General features: G+C 33.6%; 1 protein-coding gene and 1 gene segment (V, D, J or C); both read right to left on the bottom strand.

The window, feature by feature from the left end:
- The window catches only part of LOC127662699 (uncharacterized), a 15,196-nt gene extending 10,397 nt beyond the window's left edge, over window positions 1-4,799 (bottom strand). The window contains exons 1-3 of the mRNA XM_052153988.1: window positions 4,709-4,799; window positions 4,594-4,602; window positions 2,242-2,330 (exon numbers count right to left, since the gene is read on the bottom strand). Of these exons, the coding sequence (XP_052009948.1) occupies window positions 2,242-2,330; window positions 4,594-4,602; window positions 4,709-4,799 (189 nt within the window). The remainder of the gene's footprint in view (window positions 1-2,241; window positions 2,331-4,593; window positions 4,603-4,708) is intronic.
- A 3,095-nt stretch (window positions 4,800-7,894) lies between these two features.
- LOC127662697 (T-cell receptor beta-2 chain C region-like) overlaps window positions 7,895-19,679 on the bottom strand; it is a 62,626-nt gene continuing 50,841 nt past the window's right edge. The window contains 4 exon segments of the C gene segment in view: window positions 7,895-8,735; window positions 9,019-9,122; window positions 10,447-10,464; window positions 10,583-10,862. Coding sequence covers window positions 8,718-8,735; window positions 9,019-9,122; window positions 10,447-10,464; window positions 10,583-10,862 — 420 coding nt within the window.

Raw genomic sequence — 19,679 nt, 5'->3', positions numbered from 1 at the left:
AATTGAATAACGTATTATGTTTGTACACTGAGATCTCCTCTTGTAATAATTCCTAACTGTTTTTACTTTTACTGAAATTAAAGGCTTACTGGTATTATTTAACGTTAAATCGTAATGTTTCATAGGTAGAGTTTTATAATGGGACTTAATTGGATGCAGTAAAAGCATCACAGCATTTCTGCCCAATCGAGATACATAGCAAGGAATTTCCTCTAATTTGTAGCTATGTGACACTAAATTTGACTGGATTTTATTTCCAAAGATTCTAGATTAAGATTTCTAAAAACAAGGACATTTGAAATATATAAATTAATAAATTAATAATAGCAGAAATGCAATATTTGTGTTTGAATTGAAATCTTTCATTTTTTCATTGTATTTACTGTTAAATAACTGCAGATTAAATGCTTTATTTAAACTTCATTTAATACAAGTCTCATAAATCAAGTGTTTATAACACCCTTTTTATGTACTAGGCTTCATTTTACTCAAACTGAGCAATGGGATTGCATGAGTTTAACATGTTCCAGATAAACAATACAGATGTGTGGGTGTGCGGTACAGACTGCTGATACAATAACCTGCAAACATGCTCCACAGATGAATCAGCCCTGCACCAGTTTCCATGCAGCAGCTCTGTTTCTAGACATGTGTGAGCTCTGAGGCTTGGGTGCAGCAGCAGGTGTGTGTGTGTGTGTGATGCAGAATTGAACACAAACATCTCGAGAGCATTCTGACCACATCCTGCACAATACCTCCGCACTGTTCGCAAAGAAATGACACCACATCCTGCTTTCAGCTACAACAGTCTGCTCTGTGACATTTCAAGTCTTCTATAGGCCATTTAAAGTAGAAGAACTAGTCTAATTATGTTATTCTGGATAATATTATATTATTTACATGAAAGAATGAGGAGAAAACAAACAATATTTTGTTTTATGAAGAATCCAGTATATTTTTTTATTTAATTATTAGAAATAAGAATGGGGGGCATATCTAAAAAAAAAATCATTCAACAACAACATAACAACAAGATGCTCATTTTGTTGGTAGAAAGCTTCTAATTGTGAGTCTTCAGTTATTATTTGCAATTGTAAATTTATTTGCAATTCTCAGTACTTTTTACTTTGTCTTGTTTCTGGAAATTGGGGGAACATTTTTTTTCATTTACAATAAATCTTAGTTAAGGCTTAGAAAACTTAGAGGTCACAGGTCATATAAAGTCATATTTTTCTTGTTTAAATGGAAAACTCTTGCATAACTGAGATAAAACACCCACATTTTCCACTATTCAGATCAGATGCAAATATGCTCTCTTTCTCGTAAAGCAAAGGACTCAATTAAACAGAGAATATTTTAGTCACAGCCAAAAGTAGAATATGAAAATCTAGGAAAATACAATGTAATTTTTTTTTTTTTTTTTTTTTTTGGCATTTTACCCAAAACATGCTTCTTATGGTTAGTTGCCTTTAAATGCTTTTAGCTTTAGCTTAACCAGTCAGTTTCTGAGTTGAAACTTAACAAGGAAGTGTTCAGGTTTTGGGAGATTTCTTCATATTTTACTATTAACAAAACAATAAGCTGTGATTTTGAAGGCATACAATCTTAAACACAAACACTGTTACATGGTTATAAACATGTATATAATACAATACAGCAAATAAACATCCTGCACTGGTCTTGCATCTTGTTTTGGTCTCTCAGTGGCCAAGATGATGAAGATCTCAGTCCTCTGATAACGGTTTTCTGTCAATTGAAAACTGTAGGGGAAACAAATGGATAATTATATTGGATATATATATATATATATATATATATATATATATATATATATATATATAGCAGCTGATCCACTAACTACTGTCTAGAAGCATCAAAGACACATCTCCTTCGTGAGCACTTGTGAATTGCTTCATTCTTTCAAATAAATAAATAAATAAATAAATAAAACCTTACTCCATTATTTTACCAATCTCTCTCACTTTCCTTCCTAGTTGTACTTATCTGAGCAACTTGAAACTTTGTTTTGCAGCACGTTTACTGCATATTATTGCTATATATATATTCTGTCTATATATTGTATAATTTTACTACATTAATGACATTGCATTAGATACATTTACAATAGAAATACTAAAGTATTTTCAAATTGTCAAATAATTGTCACTGAATGTGACTCGATGGATTGGAGATTTGATGTGTGAGTTTAGATTTCTTTAGATTACCTTAGCGTTTCCACACCAGAACGGCCATAATCAGAGCATACAGCACACTCTTGGAGAGGAACAGGATGTAGCCAAAGCCAAACGTGTTCAATGACCTCAGATTTACTAATATCACAAACATAAATGTCACATCACTCCAACAGTAAAAACGCAATTATTGTCACATTAAACAATTAAATGTCAATAGCCTTTTTTTCTCCTTTTACAGTCAGAGCATTGAGCATTCAGTGACCCCAACAAGTATTTTGGAAACTTAAAACTCACCTGATGTATGATGTATGGCGCTACATTAGATGACAACAATATCAAAGCAAGCATATGCTTTTCTCAAAATTAACTTCAAATTTAGCAATTTTTAAATACTTTCAACCAACTGCTCCCACTGTCATTTATAGTAGATGCATGAAGTCAGTTCCCTCAATTTCTCACAGGTGCTGCCTACATTGGTTTTTCTGACTTGCCAGGCTACATGGACATGATCAGGATAAAAGTTTCCAAATGCTTTTTGGAATAATTGTGTACAGTATTTCTATTGTTTTATAACTAGATCTATCAATCAGTATAAATAATAATAATAATTGAAATAATATCACGGCAAGCCAATTATTTCATTGAAGTAATCAATATAGCTGATTCTTAAAAACTCAAATAATTATTAATATAATATAATAAATTATAAATATAATAAAGGCTATATGATAATAATAATAATTAATTCAATTGAAATGTAATGCATTATTGGGGCAGATGAGTAAAGCATTGATTAGACAATACAAAAAGTGTCTTTAACATGTATTTTTGCTTTATTCCCTTTTCATGAAACAAGCCTACATTCTACAGATACTGTGTCCATTTTGTAATTGAGTTTGTCAATCTGTTATTTTTCTTGTTCATTATTTTTAATTGTCGGTTTATGTTCAAGCGTGTCAGACGGACACATTTGGAGTGTCTCACTGGTAGTCAGTCTAATAAACAACCTCATAAACACTTTAGAATGCTTTGATAAGTTAAAAGTAGTTGATATTGCTTTTATTGTGGCAGTCCTGCTTGTGAAGTTTAATGAGTCACACGGAACGCTCCTGTTGATATGGCTCGTAAAAACACAAAGTTACATACTTTTTTTTTAATAAAATTTACATACGAGTCAATGGGCATGAAATTAAATGTAATTTAAAAAATATATATATTTTAAATGCATTATTTTTTATTTTATTTAATGAATTCCACTAAATGAGCATGTTAAATTGACAGCGCTATTTATATTTTATAAAATATTTTTCTGAATTCCTTCTTTCAAATGTATGCTAATGGATTGATGTTTTGTTATCTAATGGCACTTTTCCACTGCACATTACGGTTCGACTCGCCTCGACTCTACTCGATTTACTTTTCTGAGCTTGCATTTCCACTGCAGTTTAGTGCCACCTCAATGTGGGTGGGATTATAGGCTGATTGTCATAGTCGTGCTGCCTCTACTGCCTTGACATCATCTTAAACACAACACAAAAACTGACCAAAACAATAACACAACTGTTAGCTGTTAGCTACTAGCTCATTGTGCTGCATAAAGCTGTTGTTGAATGGTGATTTTACACAAATGTAACAATTAAATTGGCCTGGTTGTTTTAGAAGCAATCTTCCAGTAGCTGGTCAACTAAATGAAGTGAAGCTTTCAAGCAGAGTTAACGTAACAAAATGTACCATCCTCCATCGTGGCACTCTCCCTCCCATTGCTCTCCAGTTTAGATAGCTTCCATTTGGTCAAACCATTTCCAATTTTCCTTGATGGTTCTGTAGACATTTTTAAGTTGTTTTTCACTTTTCCCTACACTGTTGGAAGGTCCGGTGGTAGCCGTCACAGCTGATACACTTCCTGAGAGACTTTTTCGTTTCGCTCATCGCTAACGAGTGGACAGGCTGCACCTTGTTTATTGACCATGGCGTGGTTTTGCGTACAGCCATTTCTTTTTTCACAATTCGAAAGTCACGTGAACAAATGATACTGCTATCGCTGTTGCTAACTTTAAAACTAGCGGGTTGATGTCGCTTGTCGGAAATCCAGTGACTCTAGTAGTGACGATAATTCCCTGAACAATTAGTGATCTGCAGGATTTTGACGTCACATTTAGTATCGGCTCGGCTCACCTGGAACCTCGACCAAGGTGCTACTAAAAAAAGTATCAGGTACCAGGTACTATCCACAGTGGAAAACCACAAAAAAGCGAGCAGAGTCGAATTGAGTCGAGTTGTACCCTGCAGTGGAAGTGATGCTATTCACTGAAGTGTCCGCAATAACTGGGGTCACTCTCTCATGATTATAATTTCACTTGGAATATACATACATTTTCAATGAAAAGAGCACGCTTACCTCTATGAGCTGGAGGGAAGAAAAGAAAATACACACTTATATATTGTATCCATGTTACATGATATCCAATACACTTTAAAACCTGTTTATCACACTGTTTGTGCAATTTCCAAACCTTTTTGGCCTTTTATGCTGTGTCTGACATTGTTGGTTTGCGTTCCATTGTAGAAGTAGACAGTGCAGGTGAAGGTATTGTTGGGGTTCATCCAGTCTGCATCATCAACTTTAATTCTGCTAGTGATAGTGTACTTTAATGTGTTCTGGTCTTGTTGTGCTGTAAGGTCAGTTGCCACATTGGTCTTTCTGTCTTTGCCATTCACTTGCCAGGTTACACGGACGTGATCGGGATAAAAGTCAGAGGCTACACACACCAAAGTTGAAGTTTTATCTGTCTTGTTTTGGGAACAGATCTCTCTTGGAGAGGGTGGTAGGACCTTGACGTTTGGCTTAGAAATGTTTGCAGCTTGAGGAGAACAACAAAGATAATTAGAAAGGGTAATTTAAAACTACTGTGTTAATGTGTAATGGGGTGGTAGGTGTTCCTAACAAGGATGGGGACATAACAAGGACCTTAAATAACCTATGATGTGCGGTCAATGAAAAGGGTGTTTTTGTTTGTGCCAGCAAATTGAATTAATATGAGTGTCTAGACCAATTTTCCAAACTTTTTTGTCTTATCTACCCCCACAGTGTTATCTATATGGATCAATTACCCCTTCATACACACTAAATGTGTTCCTTTTCACTCATTTTACTGGATATCATTAAGCGTGATCATTAATATTATTATTACAAATTATTACAATGACACTTTTAAACCACCAACAAAAAACAATACTGGGTGAAAAACAGTAACTGAAGCAGTTTGAGAAATATGAGGGAAATTAGTAAAGAGCACTTTTGTTATGCACATAAAATATGTTCCACTACAAGTGTCAAATTGTCAAACCTAACACTATATTACAACTTATTTTTTTTTATGAGTGATTTCATTTATTAAATATGAAAATCATGATATTAAATCATAGTATGCTAGGGTGACCATATTTTGATTACCAAAACCAGGACACTCGGCCTGGCAATGAGATACTCAAATGATACTCGAATTTTACTCAAAGATGCCTTGTTAATTTCAATACATTTAAAGTAGGCTATGCCTCTGTATGGATAGAAAATTGTTATTACAAAATACTATCTATCAAAGACACAAAAAGACGGCCAGGACAGGACGTGAAAACAGGACATGTCCTGGTAAAACAGGACGTTTGGTCACCCTATAGTATGCAATCTTTAGACAGCCCTATTAATATTATTATTATTATTATTATTACAACAAACCAAAATCAAACTATAAGTTTGCCCTGGAACCTGCTTAAGGACCCCTTGGGACAAGTTTACCCCTGATTGGCAGTTATTTGTGTTCGATTTTGTTTCATGCTATTATTGGAAATAAATGCTTTGAACCCAGACACTAAAAAATATACACACAAACTCTTTCTCTTTTACTTTTGTTTTTCTTCTTCTGCTGAAGATTTCATTAATATTCTCATTGGAATATCTCATTTACAGAAATTAAAATACAGTATTTAAGAAATAAAACATTTTATTTCTTTAATTAAATATATATATATATATTTTTACATATAAATAACTTCAGCTGTAAGCTTCTGGACTTCTATTGGTCTATGTGCCTAGCTTTCTGCAACCAATACATTTCATTTGCATGTATTGTACCATATCAGCCATTTTACTGCATTTCAGTGATCAAACAATTGATTATCCAGAATGATGTCTACTTAAGTATCACATGGAAATTGCAGTGTAAAAAATTTACTTAAACTTACCCAGAACTGTCAGTTTGGTCCCTTCTCCAAATTCTAGTTTTGCGTAGCTTGTACACGATGATTTACCTCATTACCTAAACCTCAACAACTAACAGCTAATAATGGGCAATCGTACACTGTTTTTGGGGGCCCGTTTTCAGTTTGAGACCATGAAAGCCATAGTGGCCTCCCAGCTGTTACCTTGAGAGGCCTCTTGTGAGTAGCAAGATTGAGTGAAATGTTGTTTCTCTAATATGAATTAGTGTCTTTTAGCAATTATCAAAACTAACAAAAACGCCAATAAACATACAGTGGGTCCAAATACTATTTGTATAATAGAAATGTATATATCTTTTATCTTTATTCATTCATATTTATATATATATATATTAGTGGATGTATGATTTCAGTTGACCTGTGTGACCAGAGGTGTCGTTCATCACACACATTATGGACGTTCCAAGTTTGACAACCAGAGAGTGTTCAAATAAATGTTTACATTTTGAACAGTATATCTATTGATCCATATCATTTAAACAAACTTATTTTGGTGAAACATTTATCTTTTTGCTTGTGATATTTCTTGGAAATAAAAGTCACTTGGTTTGATAAAATATTATATTATGAATAAATTAATAAATAAATACATAAATAACTGTATGAAATGTTGTGCTTGTTCTTTTCTGAAAATTCTGTAGAACAACTTGTTTAAGAAAAGAGAAATCAGATATTTCAGAAAATGTCAGGAGCAAAAAGGATGAAAAAACAAAAAATAAACAGCACACTATCTTATAATTTCCTGTCCTGTTTCAAGTTTATCCAAGGTTATGTACATGATGTGCAACCAGTACTAGTTGTAGTACACTAGTACTGTAGTATTTAGTGAACATTTAAATGTAGAATTCTTAATCCCCTTCATTGTAAGCTAAGAAAAAAAAAAAACTCAGAATCTGTGTACTCTGAGTTTTTCATGTTGATGAATACACTTCGGACTGATTTAAACTCCAAAATTTTGCTTAGAGAAGCTAGAACCTCAAGGGATGACAGAAAGTGGGGCTACTGTTTTCATTGTTCTTTTCCTTCAAAAACAAAAAAACAACAACAACAACAACACTCAAATGGCAAACAAAGTTTCTACACTTTCTGTGTCTTCACTAGGGGAACCCTTAAGAAACAAGACCACAGACAGATTTTTACTTGTAACACTGTACAACAAGATTGCATTTGTTAACATTCGTTCACAACATCAGTTAATATGAACTATCAATGAACATTACTTTTGCAGCACTTATTAATCTTGGTAAATATTAATTGCAACATATACTAATAATATTTTTTTTAATACGTTTTACGCTTTAAAATGTGTTAATGCATTATAAACTAAATTTAATTTACTAAATACAATTTAATTTGTATAAATTATCATTAACTAAGATTAATGGATTCTGTAAAAAATATATTGCTCATTGTTAGTTCATGATACAAAATGCATTTGCTAATCTTAGCAAATTGAACCTTATTGAAAGTGTTACCTGAGTAAACTGATACATGTGACTACTAACCGCTGATTAATGAATGTTACTGTATTGTTGCATGATCTAATATGTACATTCAATATCATTATAGATGGCAGGCACTGACTGTTGAGGTTAAAATACATGAGTGATGCTTTTAAGCCCTTTGCATGTATAACGTGTTGCAATTTACTATAAATTTACTTCTAAGAAAAAGACAGTTCATAATTTTTAAGTCATTTTGCTCTAAATAGTAGCCTAGATTGGTGGATCATATTTCTATAGAACAATTGAGGATGCTTTTCTGGATTTTCTTAGATACTATGGATTTTGCTTTATTTATATATGAAACAAATTCAGAAAACAGAGAGAAATACAAGGTCATAGTAAATATAATAATTATATGTTTTATATAATAACTCTGTAAACAAGTCTGCCAGACTAGTATGAGAATATGATGTGAATTAATACTAAATAGAAAGAAGCAAAATGAAACAAAAAATATTCCCTATTAACAGTTTACCACAATTTAAACAAATATTTTGCAATTACTATTTTTTGCAATTACTACTAATATTTTGCTATGCAGTTTTTAGCACACTTTTATAGAGGTAAATCCTCAAAACACACAAAACAGAGAAATATTGCGAGAGAAACAGAGTGAAAGAGAGAAAAGTAATTTCCATTATATGTTACAGTATGTTGAACATTTCCTTTCCGAGTGTTGCTGGATGTTGGTTCTCTTGGTAACTTCTACAATCCGAAGTTTCAATTAAGTTCAATGTCCTCACTTGCCAGCTGAACCCTGGGGACCAGAGAGTAATAAAGAGTCTTTATATCTTATAAAAGTCTTTATATCTTGTAATTCAATCAAACAATCGGTCGGTCGGTCAGTCTGTCTGTCTACCCATCTGTTTGACTGAATCTCTGTCTACAAGTTAAATTAATTGAATTTAATTTATTTCCAAAATGACAAATGATCACACTCTATAAAAACTGACACAGGCCTAGTGAACTAATACAATAACCAAAAGTACAGACACATTTGTGCAACCCCCCAAACTGTTCTGTAAATTTTGCAGCTTTACCTTTCTCCATACAAATACCAAGATGATAAGGCCGTACAGTCCACTCTTAGCAATGAACACACCATATCCCAGCTTTACCATCTGTGCTGATTTTATGTGGTCCTCTGGAATTAAAGAGATCACATAATATGAAAGGTGTATTTCTAACACAGCCTTGATTGCATTCAACGTAGAAAAAGTGATAAACAGTGAATCCCAGTTCATTCATTCATTTTCTACAGTTTGTTAATGGAGTCAACAAATAACATCCTTTTAGACCCGAACATCAGATAGAGAGAAGTATAAAGATATCTTGATATGTTCTTAAATGTCACATATTACTCAACTAGAACTGTAAGTTTAGTGCATTTGCCAAAGTATGCTTGATAGCCAGAGGTCACACTGATTCTATGCTACAGTTAAAACTTGAGATATAGTTGGATCATATAAAGAGTCTTACTTTTCCTTCTATATCTAACATAATTTTAAAGGCATCATAAAGCCTAACTAAAGATATTCAGTAACTATACTTGTTCATGAAGACACCACTACAAAGATATAACATAGCGATTAGCATTGATACTGTGATGAAATCACAGTGAAATTCTGGCAAACATATGTTATAGCAATGCAAATCCTCAATCTTTGATAAAATAGCATTTAGAGCAGTTTCCTTTCCTAGTACAGTTAACTTTGTTCCTTTGCCGAAGTAAGCCTGAGCAACACCAGAGTCACAGTACACACGTGCACTCATAGAATTTACTCACAAAGACAAATCTTAAAGCCGTAGAATCTGTTTATGCCGCATTAATGCTTCATGACTAAAGGCCTATATGTAATAATAAAGTAATTATTCTATAGCTGCAGATAACAATGCTTATGCTATTCAGGGTTGCAGGGAGTGCTGGAGCTAATCACAGCAGTGAACACCCTGGACAGGTGGCCTGTCCATCACAGGGCTATCACACTCACTCACACACACACACACACACACACACACACACACACATACACACACACACACACACACACACACACACACACACACACACGTTGTGTTTCCATGTTTTATGGGGACTCTCTACAGACATAATGGTTTTTATACTGTACAAACTTTATATTCTATCCCCTAAACCTAACCCTACCCCTAAACCTAACCCTAACAGAACATTTCTGCATTTTTACATTTGCAAAAAACATAACTTAGTATAATTTATAAGCTGTTTTCCTCATGGGACTACAAAATGTCCCCACAAGGTCAACAATTTGGGTTTTACTATACTTATGCGGTTATTTGGTCCCCACAAAGTGATAAATACATGCTCACACACACACACACACACACACACACACACACACACACACACACACACACACACACACACACACACACACACACACCTCATATAAACATTTTGAGGCTTACAAAAGAAAAGTGCAAATCCTTACCTCTGTTGAATCCACTCTCTGTAAATTAAAAGAGAAGAGTATTAAGAAAATGTATTTGATTTGGTGCTTTGGTATTTGATTAAAAATATTAAGACCCAAAGATATGAAAGTTATACAAATTATGCAGAATTTCTACCTGCAGTTCCTTTAACTGTGCGGAAATCTGTAGTATATATACTTCCATTATAGAAACTGTATGAGCAGGTGAATGTGTTTTCTGCTTTGTTCCATTTCTTTCTAGAGACTTTGAGTCTGCTGGACATGTCGAACATATTTATTCCATTTTTGGTGGCTTCATTGTCTGTTGCCACACCTTCAGTTACTTCTGTTCCTCCAATTTCCCATTTTATTGTGAGATGATCTGGGTAGAAGTTCTGGACCACACACACAAGAGTGACATACTTCTTACATTTCTCCTTTTGGAGAGTTCTTGGAGTGTTATATTTTGTGGTTCAGTGGTTTTCATACCAGGCTCTGTAAAATAATATAATAAAACAAGTGTGACAATATTGAAGACCACCTTCCCATGGTGAATCTGCAGTTTTATGAACATTATATTATTTTTATCATCATTAATATAATTTCTAGATGTTTTAAAAATAATAACAATAAATAATAAATAAATAAAATGTTTGATTATGTTTATGCATACATGTTTACACTATATAATTGTCTGTGTCAGCAAACATTTTCACAAATAAAAATCTCCAATAGCCTATTTCTACAATCATTGACAACATGAATTGTGTACATGCACCAGTTGCAGAAAAGTACAAGGAAGCCTCAGTTCAACAACAACATCTACTATACTATGTAAACATCCATTAACATAAGCACAGTAAAGCTAATGTAAAAGTCACAATTCAACATTCTTACCAAGAACAGTTAGCTTGGTCCCTTCTCCAAAATAGGCAGGATATGTGCCAGAGCACACTGAACCGAGACAAGTAAAAAACTAACCACATGCAAGCTAATGTTTATATTTGATATCTACTGTAAATATCTACTCCACGTTTATTGCACTTTGTTGCCATCTTACTGTTTGCATAATTATACTATTTTTCTGTTGTCTCTGTGTGATCCTCGTGAATAGAGTTTGATATTAAAGACTTTTAAATGATTTAATTGCTAACCTTTTTGTGGTTACTTGTTTCAAATAGCAATCATATTCAGTTGCATTCTACAGTTTAGGTGCTCAACTGCTTTTTCTTACAGGAAAACCACATACAACCTTAAGAACCTAATTTATCTGTCCTTGCAAACTTTCAATTACAGTGTATGTAGCTTAAGGCAGAAATCTTACTTGATAGAGTATATATCAACAATAACAGTCTTTTGATAATACTTATTCAGTGAGAGCAAAACAGCAAAAGTTGCCAAAGAACAGGTGCAGCATTCAGACCTACGTAGAAGAACTTTCGGAGCTGAGTGTTTTATATTGTATATAGTTTATATATTCAACAATCAGCGTTGGCTCATTTGACAATGCAAAGCAGTTCACTGTTATCCAAACTGAACCCACAAATAATAAAAAAGAAAATCTAATGTTGTATCCTTACCCAAAACAGTGAGTTTGGTCCCCTGACCAAAGTATGCAGGTCTGTTGTTCACACTGATCAATGGCTACAGTAAAACAGTCTCTATCATTTTAACCTGATTTCATTGTACAATGGCATGCCTATGATGCTCAAAATATAGATTTTTAACAAAGCTCTGAATCATAAATGATGAATGTTGACTTTGTGAGAAAAATGTAATTTTAAATGATTTTTCCCCTAAATGATACAAGATGTTGTTGTAACACATCATAGTTTTAGTAAATAGTTTTATTATTACATTTTTGTAAATTTGTTATCTGAGTAATAGCAAAGATTCTGGCAGCTGAACCAAACTCATGTTTTAGAAGTATAACAATGGCAACTTTCTATTTTGATTCCAAATTTTGTGACTAGTTTGCATAAACACGCTTCAATTCCTCGGACAAATGTTGTTTACGTGATTTAGTGGAAATGAATAATGGCATTCACAAATATTTTTTAACCCTTTAAACATTTTCAACTATAAATTGACAAAGCCTACTGATTGAGAAAATAATAAAAGGCATGCAGACAAAGAAAAAAAAAAACTTACCTAATACAGTTAATTTGGTGCCACTGCCAAAGTATGCAGGATTGAAATTGTTCACACTGATTGTAAGCTACAGCTAAAACATCAGCTATGGTCAAGATCCTGTGCACATTGCTTTTAATGACTAGTGAACTAATAAAATTCTTCTCATTCATAAATAATGTCACAGATATACATATATTGCATAATTGCCTTCATTTTACACACTTAATGCCATGGAATAGATATAATAAGCAATCATATTATCAATGCTCTGTTCATAATGGAGTCAAATAAATTAATTTTATACCTGAACATCAGATAGAGAGAAGTATAAAGATATTTTGGTTAGTTCTTAAATGTCACATATTACTCACCTAGAACTGTAAGTTTAGTGCCTTTGCCAAAGTATGCTTGATAGCCAGAGGTCACACTGATTCTATGCTACAGTTAAAACCTCAGCTATAGTTGGATCATATAAAGAAAAGAGTATTACATTTCCTACTATATCTAACATCATTTTAAAGGCATCGTAAGGCCTAACTCAAGATAATCTGTAACTATACTTGTTCATGAAGATGCCAATACAATGATATAACCTAGCAATATTAGCATTGCTACAGTGATTGCCTCTATTTTTCTTTGACTTGAACAAAATCACACATCCTCAGTCATTAATAAAATAGCATTTAGAGCAGGTTTCTTACCTAGTACAGTTAACTTTGTTCCTTTGCCGAAGTAAGCCTGAGCAACACCAGAGTCACAGTACACACATGCACTCGCAAATTTACTCACAAAGCCAAATCTTAAAGCCCTAGAATCTGTTTATGCCCCATTAATGCTTCATGATTATAGGCCTATACTTCCACTTTAGAAAGATAACTTTTGCCCACTGAGTAATTATTTATCATGTCGTTTTATGAATATAACACACAAATAACATTATTTCCACGGCTCTTTGCATAGACATATCAACAAATGACATAAATTTAGACCTGACCGTCAGATAGATTATGTTTCTAAATATCCCAATAAGATCTGAAATATTTTGCAATTTACTTACCGAGAACTGTAAGTTTGGTGCCACTGCCAAAGTATGCAGCACTGCCCATGTTCACATTGACTCTATGCTACAGTTAAAACCTCAGCTGTAGCCAAGGTCATAAATATTGCAACTTATCTCAATAAATCTAAATCCAATTTTTAAAACATAATTAGATCAAGATAATTGTGAACTACTGGCATTTCACTTTCTTTCTAAAAAATAAAGTAAAATATTTGATACCAAAAAGCAATTTACATATTGCTTTTTGCTTCCATTTCACATAAATTCATGGTATGTCCGATGTTTTAACAATGGCAATCAATGAAAGTTTTGTTTCTTACCCAGTACAGTTTACGTTGTTCTGTAGCCAAAGTAAGCTTGATAACCACCAGTGTCACAAATTTATCCAAGACACCAAATGCTGAAGCATTAGAGTCTTATTTTACTTTTAAATATGCTGTTCGACGATGTCAATTTCATTTGGATAAATTACTTTTGCCCACTGAGGATTTCCCATTTAATCATTTGATAGATAAGACAAAACCAACATTATTTTGAATTTCTACAAAGTGCTATCAACTAATAGCATTTTAGTTCTGAACATAAGATATCTACATCCATACATATCCTCATAAGTTCTTAAATATCACACAGAATGCTCAAACTACTCACCTAGAACTGTAAGTTTAGTGCCCTTGCCAAAGTATGCTGGATTGCCAGAGGTCACACTGATTCTATGCTACAGTTAAAACCTCAGCTAAAGTCTGTCATGCAGACCTTGCCACTTACTGTAACTTATATGACAGAATTCATAACAGTTTAATGTTTCTTACCCAGTACAGTTAGCTTTGTTCCATTGCCGAAGTATGCCTGAGAAGCAGTGTCACAGCACACATGTGCTCTGACAAATTTATTCAAGACACCAAAAGCTAAATCCCTAGCATGTATTTTAACCAGAATACTCCATAATAATTGCTAAACTGTAAATTTAATCTTAGAAAGATTACTTTCAAAGCATACTTCCCAATGAGTACGATTCACCTTTTACAGCATGCCATAATATACATGTCTATTATATATTATATACACACACACAATTTTTCAAATGTAATATACATATAGATCAAGTTAAAGCAGCATGTCACATCTGTTTGTTGAGCCACATGGCATGCATTACATAATAATGCTAATTATTAATATTTACAAATAAATAATGACATTCTTTAGAAATGTCAACCAGTTTAGAAACATTAGCTTCAATTTTTTTGTGTCTTACCTAGAACTGTTAACTTTGTTCCATTGCCGAAGTAAGCTTGACCAGCACCAGTGTCACAGCACACAAGTGCTCTAATATAATTACTCAGACTTCATGAAGTTAAGTCCTGCTGTTTGCTTTAACGCTTCAGAAATGCTACCGCTTTATTTACCATTTATTCACATCCTAACATTGCACAAAGTTTCCCAAAGACAAATGCCAAACAAATTCACGCAATTTAATTAGAGACACTTTCTTAGTTTCAGTACGATGTTGCTGCAGGCTATGCAAAATAAAGACAAAATATTTCTTACCTAGGACTGTGAGTCTGGTGCCATCACCAAAGTATGCAGGGCTGTTATTGTTCACATTGATTCTACGCTACAGATAAAACCTCATCTACTCTCAATTTGATCTACTTATCATCACTCATAATATATGGCTACTTATTCCATGAAAGCTATTAACAATTATGGGACAGAAGGTGTCTTTGGAAGGCATTTCTTAACTCAGATATATAGTAGAATGTCTTCAACCTCTTTTTATAGTAAACAGAATAAAGGTAATCATATATTTTCACTTCTGATTTGATTAAGCATTGTCATTTAAAGAGTATGAAGTGTTTCTTACCAAGTACAGTTAACTTTGTTCCTTCACCGAAATACGTCTGAGCAGTAGAGGACACAGCACACCAGTGCATTAATAAAATTATCTAGGATAGTCAGTTAGATTTAGTCTCCGATCAGTAGCTGGTTACTGAATTTTCCTGACACGTCAATGCCAAATCTTACACATTTATAATATTTTTTCTAAAATGTCTCACCTGTTACTGTAACTTTAGTCCCAAAGCCAAAGTGTGCAGCACTGACCGATTACACTGATGTTAAGCATGAATGAAATGAACAACTAGTAACTAGTAATGCACATTATTTGATTCGTTTTAGCACTTAGACTGATGGACCTATTGCCACAAACAAGACAATCTAATTAAACACAATTGAGATGTCACTTAAGCAAACATATTTTATCTGCTTTGCATGTCATAGCGTTAGATATTTTCTACATTATTATTTCTGCATAACATATTATAAGATTTTTTTTCTTACCTAAAACAGTGAGTCTAGTGCCACTTCCAAAGTAGGCTTGCGTGTTTGAGCACAGAGTAACAAGACAGTATCATAAACATCTATCTTGGATCAACTTGCACAACTAATGCACAAGTTGAGGTAGTCCTAATACTAATTATACTGTATGTGGCTAATCTTTCACATTTACAAAAAAAATGGTTCTTACCTAGAACAGTCAACCTTGTCCCTTCACCAAAGTAAGCTTGGCTGCTCCCAGAGCACAGCGCATCAGCTCACTGGTAAAATGACTTGGACTACATGGTCCTTACAATTAAAAAACGTACATGTGGTACTTCTTGTATCGCTTTGTTATGTTAGAGTCTTCTCCCTTTCCAAATGACACCTTTTATGATTTTATTCATTTTACTTTATATGATCAACTTTTACTAGAGTTCAATACAGCATATTCTGAAATGTTTTAAATTTGAAGATGAAGCATTACTTACCAAGAACTGTTAATTTTGTGCCGTCACCAAAATAGGCTTGATAATTGGCACAGCATTAGAATGTCATGGCAAAAACAGTTTCAGGTTGAATACTCAAATAATACACTGTTCTGAAACTGGTTCAGACGTCTGCTGTACAACCTAAATAATGTATATTTTATTCACAGTTGAACCTTAATGGACAACCATCATTAAAATCATTTTATAGTTAAAAAGTATGTTTCTTACCTAAAACTGTTAATTTTGTTCCAGCTCCAAAGAAGGCTGGATAAGTGCTGTCACAGTGAGATGGTTTGCACAAATTTGCCATAGAAGCTATGTTTAATCTTGCAATGGATTTTCAAACACATTGAGTTTGACGAGCTACATGAAACATTTTGACTGGGTTGTGTTCCTGATGCTGTAATAGTTTAGTCGTAATAAACTAAATATGAAAGTTATAGTCAGACACTATTATTTCATCCAACAGTAGTCAGCTGTAGCATTTAAACATTTAAATAAAGTAAACTTACCTAAAACGGTCAGTTTTGTTCCATTTCCAAAATAAGCTTGTGAGCCAGTGGCACATTGCCAAACAATGCATCAAAATTTGCATTAGAAAATTCCATATTTTCCATGATCATACACAAGTCCATCAATTCCACATTTTCTCTCGCCCATGGGGTCCTCAATGTATAAATCATAAATCTGGAATATAGATTCATATGCAACTAGAAAATGTATGGTCAAATTGAGGATTCAAGCACTCTAGTAAGCACACGTACTCTCTCACACACATGACATTTCTGCTAATAAAATATGTTGAAATTCATTCAAATGTAAGGAAATAACAGGACTAAGTATTAGTCTGCCTGTCCAGGAGATCTGTTATGTTTGAATGTTGAAATCCATGTGAAATCCTTGCAATCTTTCCATTCTCTGTCACAGTGTAATTGACTGTACAGAGATGAAGGTTTTTGTACAGCGGCTCTATGGGATTGTATCACCGTGGCCCCCTGTCCCCACTGTGCTAAAACATTACACAAAAACGAAAATTCTCTTTCTCTCTCTCTCCCCCACTCTCCCCCACCCCCCCATTTTATCTTTATTTTTCATCATTCTCTTGCACATGTTCTTTTTTAATGTCTATCAGTAAAACATGTGTTACTATTTCTGTGATTACTGAGAATTTGGGCAGGCACACATTCCTCCTAAAAATGTCTCTGTGACAGTTGCCCCGCCCACATCCTCATGTAACAATCATCAAAGTAAAGACTGGGAACAGGTACTTTGCAAAACATCTGTAAAACAGGTTTTTTTTTGTAATAAATGAGTTGAAATTATTTGGTTATTTACAGTATGTACAACTGACTTAAATTAATAAATGAATAAGTAAAAAAAAAAATAGTGTTGTTGATCACTGTATTTTCAGTTGTTATACCAACTTTTAGAAGGTTTAGCATAGGCTTGTGTAGAAAAACAAATTAAGAAAATCTCAAAGGAATCTCAGAATTTTTTTACAGTTTTAGTTTTTTCAACATCAGTACAGCGTCTGGTGCAGAAGAAAAATATGACATTAATTTTATTCAATTCAATTTAGAACCAGGGGTGTTGCTAGGGTATTCTGGGCCCCTGAGAGAATATTGATGTGGGACCCCACCAACCATATCTTATACCCCATGAAGAATGTCATGGAACCAACCTACATACAGTATCTAAATATAATTTTATATATAATTAAATATTATTGTTATATTGTTAATAAATATTGATTCAAATTATGAAAATAGTGGTTCAAATATGGTCCTTTATTAAATGTAAACAGAAATATTAAAAAGTCTTTCTTGAACAGTGAAAATTGTTCTAAAAATGCAAAATAACCATTGCATTCTTACTTTAGAAAAAGCCTTTGTTGTCACATGGCTTTAGACAAAACATTTAATACTCCCAAATTTGTCCACAGTTATGGAATAATAAAGGTTTTTAATGTAATATGAGTGCCATGGTTATTTTGACTGATTTGAACCCTTGATCATAGAGCACCTTAAATGGTTAGTTCAATCAGAAATGAAACTTAATTTACTCACCCTCAATCCATCCCTTTCTTTCATCTGCTGAACACAAACTAAGATTTTTAGAAGAACATTTCAGCTTTGCAGGACCATACAATGCAAGTGCCAACATTTTTAAGCTCCAAAATCCTAATAAGGGCAACATAAAAGTACTCCAGACACTTCTGATGGTGAACACATGGATTTAACCATTTGAGTCATATGGATTAATATCATGCTCCCTTTATGTGGATTTGTGGATTCACTTGCATTGTGTCTTGCAAATCTTAATTTGTGTTCTGCAGAAGAAAGAAAGTCATACACATCTGGGATGCCAGGAGGGTGAGTAAATAATGAGAGAATTAAAAAATTTTGGGTGAACTATCCCTTTAAATTTACACTCCACTTTTGTAACACATTTTATTTGAGTTATTTTCTATTTTAAATTACATTTGCTATTTTTTTACCATAGTTAACTTGAAAAACTGTAATACAAATTAGTTATTCATATGTTTACATCAATAACAAGGCTGCCACATTGCTTCTGGGCTGAACAAAAATACAAATGCATGACCTTTTTGCTGCCCAAGTCAGGGATGTAGATTCCAATATTTATACCATGATTAATGGAAACAATGCTTCACACTGATAATAGCCTTTCATAATATATAATCTGACCTTCAGTGCACCTGCTGTGATATATTTGTCCTCCAGTGCATCTGCTGTGAAATGTATGGTTAGATTTTGTTTAATTACAGCGTGCATTCAAGAACTCACGCTGGGGGTTCATCAGTACAGGAGAAACTCACATGGGAAAAGGTTAAACTGTTCACTCAAGCACAGCTGAGGAAGTTCAACCTGCCACAGGATCTGCTGACACAGTTCTACTTGGTCTGTTCTGTGTACATCTATAGCTGTCTGGTTTGGTTCAGCCACCAAGTCAGACAGAAGGAAACTACAATGGACAGTCAGGAATGCTGAGAGTATTACTGGTGCCCCCCTGCCCACCCTACAAGACCTGTATATCTCAATTGTGCAGGTAGAATCACTCAGGACACCACACAATCTACCCATTCCCTCTTTGAACTTTGCACTCTAGTATACATATGAATTAGCAGTGCCTACGTTTTATCAGTTTTTAATCTCAATGAGTGTTTGTCGGCACTCTGGAACAGAATTTATTTTATTTATTTTTACGCTAGTCACATGAAGTGTCACCCAATA

Source organism: Xyrauchen texanus, chromosome 22 (genome assembly GCF_025860055.1).
Source record: "Xyrauchen texanus isolate HMW12.3.18 chromosome 22, RBS_HiC_50CHRs, whole genome shotgun sequence".
Taxonomy (NCBI): Eukaryota; Metazoa; Chordata; class Actinopteri; order Cypriniformes; family Catostomidae; genus Xyrauchen; species Xyrauchen texanus.
The sequence above is the reverse complement of the archived record's forward strand: the minus strand, read 5'-3'. Positions and strand labels throughout refer to the sequence as shown.